At 35.9% G+C, this 9,107-nt stretch overlaps 1 protein-coding gene across 1 annotated transcript; it reads right to left on the minus strand.

Moving 5' to 3' along the window:
• Positions 1-1,314: 1,314 nt before the first annotated feature.
• On the minus strand, positions 1,315-5,597 carry LOC132277136 (asparagine--tRNA ligase, cytoplasmic 1-like). The gene is made up of 6 exons (XM_059778885.1): positions 5,061-5,597; positions 3,377-3,967; positions 2,388-2,641; positions 2,180-2,309; positions 1,946-2,004; positions 1,315-1,726 (listed from the first exon to the last, which is right to left on the minus strand). Exons 1-6 carry the CDS (start codon positions 5,541-5,543, stop codon positions 1,543-1,545), a joined length of 1,701 nt encoding a protein of 566 aa, XP_059634868.1. The 5' UTR covers positions 5,544-5,597; the 3' UTR covers positions 1,315-1,542.
• Between the last annotated feature and the right edge of the window lie 3,510 nt (positions 5,598-9,107).

The following is a 9,107-nucleotide window of genomic DNA, read 5'->3' on the forward strand; positions in this document are numbered from 1 at the left end:
GTATTATAAATATAACATTGAAAAAAATTAGATATTTCTTTTTAAAATTAAGTATTAAACAAATATTCAATAATTATATGCATATATTTAAGGGTAAATTTTTCAAAACTCCCAATACTTTTAAAAAATAATTATAAAACCCTAACTAGTTTTAAAAACTCTCAACAATATAACAACGTTATCATTTTATCTTAATTCTATCAATTGGCTCCAACGCGTGGTTAACAAATGCATTGACAAATTAACTTTGATAACGAAAACACCGCTGCTGTCACATGTGCCAAACAAGTGATATGTATTCAAATATATTATACCAAAAATACCCCCAAACTTGTAATAGCAAAAACACACCTACAGTGTCATCGTTTTAGTTTACCTTCTCTCATTCATGCGTGAGTTTTTCAGGAAGCCCTAAAAGCCACCATTCTTTCATCCGTTATAGAAAGCAGTGGAAGTGATTATGATAATTACTTGGGTCATCGAAATGCAAATCGAGTTTGGTGTCGAATTCGATAGCCACAAACTTGTTCTTGGTCAATTGGGACGAATTGTCAGGAGAGAGAAAGAAGGTCAAGCCCATCACAGAAAAAGCCAACTTAGACCCAATTGTGACCACCAGTTAAACCCACTCCTTCCAATAATCGATGGCTTTCTGGAAAAAAAACTTGCAGATCTCATAGGTCTCATGTAGCTTCTGCAATTTGGAATTTGAATCGAGAACAAGGGAATAATTTGTTGGCGAGTCGATTTAGAGTGGATTGTCTCTACATTTGTGATTGACTTGGTTGTGTGCACACTGAAGAGAAGCGAATTTAATATTGTACCCACCGTTACACTGTAGAGGATAATATTGTAATTTCAGAAATATGATTTTTTGATTTTTTTAAATAAAAAGGGAATATAACAAAGGTAATTTAATCATTTCACGTACCCTTAACGGTCAATTGACAGAATTGGAATAAAATGATATAAATGGTTGAAAGTATTGGAAGTTTTGAGAAATTTACCCTATATTGAACTAGTAACTTAAATTTTGTGTTTTTTACTCTTTTTTTCACTCTACTTTGAAGTAATCATTCAACCATTAGTCTTCTCTTCATATTCTTTTATCATGGGAAACATGACGTTCCATTCACAAACTAGATTTGTCCGCATTGATCTGTTTGGCCTACTTAGCTTCTTCAAGCCGCCGGTGATCTGCTGCAGTTTGTTTCGTTTTGATATATATCCGGCCCCTGAAAATCCAACAATGATATATACAAACAACTGGTTCGTAACACAAACAGTTCCACAATATCCAACAAGAACACCAAATCAGCAAACAGCAGGGCTCTGAACCAATGACTTGGAATTAAACCGCAGAATAAATCTTGCTTACAAAAATCCCTAAAGGTAGTATCACAAAAGGCTTTCATAGAACAACAAATTCACTATTATAGTTCTAATATTCAATTTTGTGTAGAATGAGAAACAACAATATTTATTATAAGGTTAAGCAAAAGCTATAGATAGATGCAAAACCCTAGCATCCATGAACAATTGTTACAGATCTGCTCTTCCTGGGTATCTGGGGAAGGGAATAACGTCCCTAATATTGTCAATCCCCGTGGCAAAAAGAATCATCCGTTCAAAGCCTAAACCAAACCCACTGTGTTTTACTGTCCCATAGCGCCGCAGGTCAAGGTACCAGTCATATGGCTCAAGAGGCAGCCCCATCTCTAGTATCCTGCAATGAAAGAATGCAATTTAGTCAGAGTTCCTTTATAGCTTCACAAGTCATTAATTGTTCAAGTTCTCAACTCAAAGAAACCATTTCCATAAAGAGCAGTAACTGAAATCACGAGAACTCCAATAACAAACTAGCATCAGAACCGATGACAACAAGGATTTTATAAAAGATGCTATTATGCAGTGAATCAGAATCAAGCACAACAGCTTTTCATACCTTTCTTTAATCACCTCATAACGTTCTTCCCTCTGGCTTCCTCCAATTAGTTCTCCCACCTAAAAAACATAGAAAACAATTGTTAAGTAAACACAATATCTCTAAAAGGTTTTCCACTGTTGTCACAAGTGACGAGACATTTTAGAATAGCTATATACTCATTATATCCAAATGAAATGCATGTAGCAGTAAGCACCTAAGCATCTGACATGTGACAAGAGGGAATAATCCTACCTTTGGTACAAGCACATCCATAGCAGCAACTGTCTTGTTGTCAGCATTAACCTTCATATAGAATGCTTTGATCCCTTTTGGGTAATTGTACACAATAACAGGTGATTTAAATTTCACTTCAGTCAAGTATCTACATGATTAGGCAAACAATGGCATCAGTACCCACATAGAGAATCAAGGAACATATTCCAAATGCAAAGCCACGTACCTCTCATGTTCAGATGCCAAATCAATGCCCCATTCCACTTTATTCTCAAACTGCCTCTCTTTTGCTGCTTCCTCAAGAATGGCAACTGCTTCGGTGTAAGAAACACGGATGAAGTCACTTGAAGCTACCATCCTTAATCGATCAATGGCACCTTTATCGAAATTCTTAACCATAAATTCCATATCATCAAGGCAATTGTCAAGTAACCACTGGCACAAGAATTTCACATACCCCTCCGCACAATTCATGTCATCCTACAAAATATAAAAACTTATAATATTATGGAATAATATGATTCAACAAAATTATAAAATGCATAAGCACAACAGAACAAAGATTTTAGGAGCTCCACATAAAAGTTGTGCCTGCAATTTTTAAGTGGAGCATTGCTTAAGTTCCAATCTCCAATTGATTGCTCTGTCCCCTTAGAATTATTAGTAGCATGGATTAGAAATGGAAAAAATAAGTATGATATGTTAACTCTTCTAAATTTAGACTAGTTAAAATATAACTAGGAAAAAAATTAAATGAAATCATTTATTGCTTCTTTTCCCGAATATTATTTGTGCAGCATGTAATTCTATGATGATGATTTCATGCTTTCATATAATTAAAGAGACAATAGATTAAATAATAGCATCCTTAATTTCCCTTCATTCAACTCTAATATGACATCCTGCCATTACTGTTCCTATAATTTATGGATGGCATGAGAGAATTTTCAGTATGCCAGGAAAATTTTCCCAAATATTCTCCAGAAAAATGCTGCAGAAAGCAGACATTTACACATTTAAAACTGATTTATGTATGCATGCATATACATGAATAAAGATATTATACGTGTATGCAAAGAGAGATACAAGTAAAACGAGTTCTAATCAATTCAGTTCCAAGTAAACCTCTAGCTAATTTTAGAAAAATTTCTTCTCCATTATTCTTCTCGAACACTTAAACAGTGAATGAATATGATAAATCCATAACTCTTATACCTCAATGTCTGCAAATGCTATTTCAGGCTCCACCATCCAGAACTCTGCCAAATGCCTTGAGGTGTGAGAGTGTTCAGCTCGAAAAGTTGGCCCAAATGTATAGACATTACTCACAGCACAAGCAAATGTTTCAACCTGTAGTTGCCCAGAAACAGTCAAAAATGCTTGACGTGCAAAGAAGTCCTGGGAATAATCAATTTTCCCATCCTTTTGAGGTATCCCAGGCTTAAGCTTAGATCTCTCTTCCAGCTTTGAGAAATTCTCTTTCGCCTTTGTGAGCTCAGCCACAGAGGCACTAATTTCCCCCTTACTTGCTTTAGCAGATTTTAGTTGCGCGACAGCCTCTCCTTTCTCTTTGACAATAATCTTGGCTGCTTCAACGTCAGCTTCTGATGGAGGAGGATTCTTAATCAGCTCCTTCTCCAATCTTTCCGCATCATTAATCAATGTTGTGGCTTGGAACATCTCACCAGCACCCTCACAATCACTAGTGGTGATAATTGGAGTGTGCACATAGAGAAACCCATGCTTTTGGAAGAATGTGTGGGTTGCATAAGCCAGTGCATTCCTGATCCGAGCAATAGCAGAAATCTAAATCCAAGCACAATAACAAATTATCACTAACAATACCACAATAGGCAACTGAAAAAACACAATATATCATCAATTCAGAAATTATTTAAGGAATAAATATTATAACTCTATATACATCAATATGGTGTGCCCATTTTTGCTTCATAGAAGTTCTGAAACTGATCTTATCCAATCTATTAAATATAGAACTTTGGTGTGCCCATTTTTGCTTCACAGATATCCATATCTGGTTTCATAACCAGTATGGATCAAATAATGAACTTTTTTTATTGGTAAATGATCAAAGAAGTGAGTGTTGCCTAAAGCAAATAACTACTAAATTACCTTTTATCCGCTAAACATCAAAGTTCAAACCATTTGTCTCAACACATAATAAATAATTAAATTTCTAGAAGAGAATGGAAGCATTGTATTCTCAGTTTTTTGTTTACCTTGTTCCTGCATTGATAGTGAATAGTCCATTATAAACATCAGAAAGGACCATGCAGGTAAACCAACTTATCTTAGAGTAGCTAAGAAGCATAATTGAAACTCCAAGAGGATGCTTTAGAATTTTAAAGAAATTCCAATTCTAAGTAACTTCCTTACTTTTCTCACATTTTATTGACAGTATTCACTAAAGCATCTGTGTACAAGTAAAAGAGACAGATCAGTTAATTATGATCAAATTGGTCCTCCAATTAGCTTACAAGAAAGGTCTTTCTAATTAATAATTATCAAATCGGCTCTAGTCAGAAATCTAATTAGATTTTAAATAGAAGGCTTCACCATATTAAGGTTATCTAGCCAAAAATTTATCAGTACACACACAGTTAGACAATTTTGGCTAGTTATAGGTAAATGATATAATCAACCCTTATCAATGAGCATATATTACTAAATTGGGCATCAATCTTATAAAATGAAATACAAAATTCAAACGTAACTGCAAATACAATGTCAAAAAATACCATTTCGTAAAACTGAAAAACTCATTATAACAATAAAGACATGCATAATATGCATTTCATTTCTGAGTTTGCATAAAATAACATTTCCGATAATATACTATAATATGTACATATACATGTAGAGAGAGAAGGGGGTATACCGTATTGGTTCTGGGGCGAAGATGGACGTAATCTCTGAGAAACTCGAGGGTTAGCTTGGTCTTGGGCAAGGGATACTTGGCCGGATCGACAGTCCCCAAATCCAAAACCTTTTGAACCCTAAGCTCGATCCTCTGCCTCGTCCCTTCGGGAGGGACCTTGAGTTCGCCTTCCACGTGGACGCACGTGCCGGTGGGCACCAGTTGGCCGAGAGGCGCGACGGAGGCGTCGACGATGACCTGAAGATTGGCCGGACACGAGCCGTCGTTGAGCTCCAAGAACGCGAACGAACCCTTGCCTTGCTCTCGGCCGGTCTTGACCCAGCCCCCGACCCTCACCTTCTGGCCGGACAGCCCAGCACCACCGTCGGGACGGCCCAGTATGCTCCGGATCGGAACACGCTTCGAGAATCGGGCCTCCTCCACGGCATCGTTTAGGGTAACGGCGGACATTTGGTCCACCGGCGGCGCAGATTCGGCAGACATATGTGGTTTTGTGTTGGTGGTGCTCTTGACACACTACTAATGGTCTAGAGATTTTTGGACATATGCTGGGAAAAACCCTAATACTTGATTGTTGGCTTTTACACGTGTTGATTGTACGGATGTTTATTGGGCGAATAGGATCGTAGATTTTACGCTAAGGATTGTTGGCAAGAGCGGTAAATCTGACGTGGACAATAGCATTCATATGATTGGGCCAGGCTAGGAGGATGTAGCATGTGGGACTGTCACCTGGACAAGCGGACCTACTGATGTTATTTATGCATATGTATATTTATTCAGTAATTAGGCCCCTGCAATACAGGTAGGATTGCAAATGAACCGACTAGCCAGTGTGGGATTGTCACTTGGACAAGCGGACCTACTTATGTTATTTTTGCATGTGTATATTTTTTCAGTAATTAGGCCCCTGCAATATAGGTAGGGTTGCAAATGAATTGAGTTGTTCATGAACAACTCTGCTTCAACTCGTTAAAAATTCAGTTCGGATTCGTTCGTTTAGTAAACGAGTCGAGCTTGAACACATTTTTTTGGCTCGTTTAGTAAACAAGCCGAGCTTGAACAATGCCAAGCTCGGCTCGTGAGGTTCGTTTAGTAAAATGTTTATTTATTTTTTTAAAAAAAATCTTCTATATAATTTTTTTAGCCCATATAATATAAATTCAATCTAAAACTGTCTGTTCATAAGCCCAACTTGAATCTTCATTAAGCCCAAATTCTTTCAACTTAAGCCCAACTCCACTTAACCCTATCATCACATATATATATTATGTATGTATCAGATCGCTTACATTTGAGATAACATATGTCGCAACAGATCTCGCAACTTTCGGTTTCAACAAAGCATCTTCTTCCTCTTTTACTGGTCGGCTTGACGGCTCTCTATTCCCTTTCAATTAAACACGTATTCCTCTCGCTTATCAGTGACGGTATCCACAGATCTCTATCTATCAAATCTCTTTATTGGGTTTTTTTTTTCTTATGAGGTCTTAATCTGATCATTTTAATGTTGATGGGATCAGAGGAAGATGCGTAGAATAGCGGTCAGTGAAAGAAATGCAGTGTGCAGCGATGTATTCATGGATTTCATATTAGATTCGTTGAAAATAGCATACAGATCTAAAGATTTTCTTTATTTTTATTATTATTTTTTTAAGGCGAGCGCGAACCGAGCCCGAGCTTGCCGAAATTTGGGCAAGCCGAACTCGAGCTAGGGTTGACCAGGCTCGGCCAATCCCGAGCTGAGCTCGAGCACACTCCTGGCATTGACAAGTCGAGCCCAAATATAGTAAAATTCGGCTCGGCTCATTTGTAGCCCTAAATACAGGCTGATTGGGCACTTTAAGGTTATAGTTAACCCAACCCTATATATGAAATATTTGAGAGAATATTGGATACCCTGTCAGCATGCCCCCAACCCTATATATGAAATGTTCGAGAGAATATTGGGTACCCCGTCAGCATGCCAACATGTTATCCCCATCCAATAAAAGCATGACATTTTTCCAGCTTTCCAGGTCAGCTCCTAACATAAAGTTAACTATAAAAATTTAACTTCGTCTACTTTCTTTTTCAGCAAACCCTAACACCATCAAATTTTATTTTTTTATCCCGCCAAACTCAGATTCTTCTTTTTTAGAATCCCGCCTAAATTGTTGTACATCTTTTTCTCATTTTTCTATTTTTGAAATAATGTTATCTCCAAACTTCTGACCTACTTCCTTTAAGACCAAATTATATTTTTGTCTGTCTCTTTCTACCAGAAATCGTCAATCACGGAGCTGTACTAGATCTTCCAAAGAATATTAAAGCTTCCATAAATCTTCTAGAGTGTAGAAGTAAGTCAATTCCCTTTTTTATGTGCCATTTTCTTATTGAATAAAATACCATAGCTTAATGATGCTTTATATTTTTCATATCATTTGACAATAACAAAAAGATTACACCACCTACAATCTTCTACAAATAGATACTAAAATAGCTGATTGTTGTGTAAATTGTAATCAATTTGCACATCTTTTTCTCATTTTCCTTTTTTGGAAACAATGTTATCTCCAAACCTCTAACCCACTTCCTTTAAGACCAAATTGTATCTTCATCTGTCTCTTTCTATCAGAAGTCGTCAATCACGGAACTATACCAGATCTTCCAAAGAATATTAAAGCTTCTATAGATTTTCTGGAGTGTAGAGGTAAGTCAATTCCCTTTTTTATGTGCCATTTTCTTATTGAATAGAATATCATAGCTTAATGATGTTTTATATTTTTCATATCATTTGACAATAACAAAAAGATTACACCATCTGCAATCTTTTACAAATAAATACTAAAATGGCTGATTGTTGTGTAAATTGTATTCAATTTACTAAAATCAGTAAAGCATTGACAAACCTAGACATATAATTTTAACAACAATTTCGAAGACATGACTCAACAATTTGGAAGCCCCTGTCATTGATAATAGGAGGCTTTAGATTCAATGAGCACTAAAAAGAAGGTTGGATTTTGGAAGCTTCAACCATTGGCTCCACTAAACAAACAATCTCTGGATTGTTATCCTTACATAAATGATTAAAAGAATAGAGTATATGAGTTCACGCCTTGGTTACACAGGGCTCTGATCGAATAGAAGCCAACTTTTTTTTCTTTTTCAGTTTTTTCTTTTGAGCCTTCGAGAACACTGGAGTAGAAAACTCATTGTTGTTCTAATCTGAAACATCTTTTTAAGCACCAGTAAGAACCTAGACATATAATTTTAGCAAATTCACAATCAGTGTATAGTAAAGAAAAAAAAAAGTACAAGTATTATGTTTATAACATTATTTTTCGTTGGTTTATAATGTATGTGGTTTACAGGTGTGTTATCATACCTAATTTATTAAATGGAATCTTTGGTTGATGATATTGATGACCTTAAAATTGGAATGAGGTTTTCAGTGAAGATGAAACATATAGGTTATATTGTAAGTATGCCCTGCTAAAAGGGTTTTGGTGTTCGAAAAGGAAACTTTCGGTATACTAGTGGTGGAGTTATTAAACAAAGGGAGTTCTTATGTGCAAATGCAGGATAATATCATGATGGTGATCCTTTTAATCCGAAAAAAATAAGAAGACTAATGACCCGAACAGGTTGTAAAGCTTTAATTAAATTTGTAATTGCAGAAGGAATTTAGAAAATTAGTTATATCAATGATGAACACAACCATGACTTTGTTGATCAAGAAGAAAGACAGTTTTTAAGAATAAGCAGAAACATAGATTCAGCTAGTGCAAGTGTTCTAAATTATATGGTTAATGCTAGTATAAAAGGGACAAAAGCTTACTCATATCTTTCAAAGGAAGTTGGTGGATCTAAAAATGTCAAGTTCACTTTAAGAGATTGTCAAAATTTTGTTAATGAGAAAACGAAAAGTTTGATTCAAAGAGGAGATGCACAAAGCGTAATAAAACACTTTAAGCAATGTCGAGATGAAGACCATATATTCTTTCACAGCGAGGAATTAGATGCAGAAGGTTGTTTGGCAATTTTTTTTTGTTGAGAAATGGA

Source organism: Cornus florida, unplaced genomic scaffold (genome assembly GCF_030987335.1).
Source record: "Cornus florida cultivar Cherokee Brave unplaced genomic scaffold, ASM3098733v1 CherokeeBrave_3.0.0_Hap2_Chr10, whole genome shotgun sequence".
Lineage (NCBI taxonomy): Eukaryota > Viridiplantae > Streptophyta > Magnoliopsida > Cornales > Cornaceae > Cornus > Cornus florida.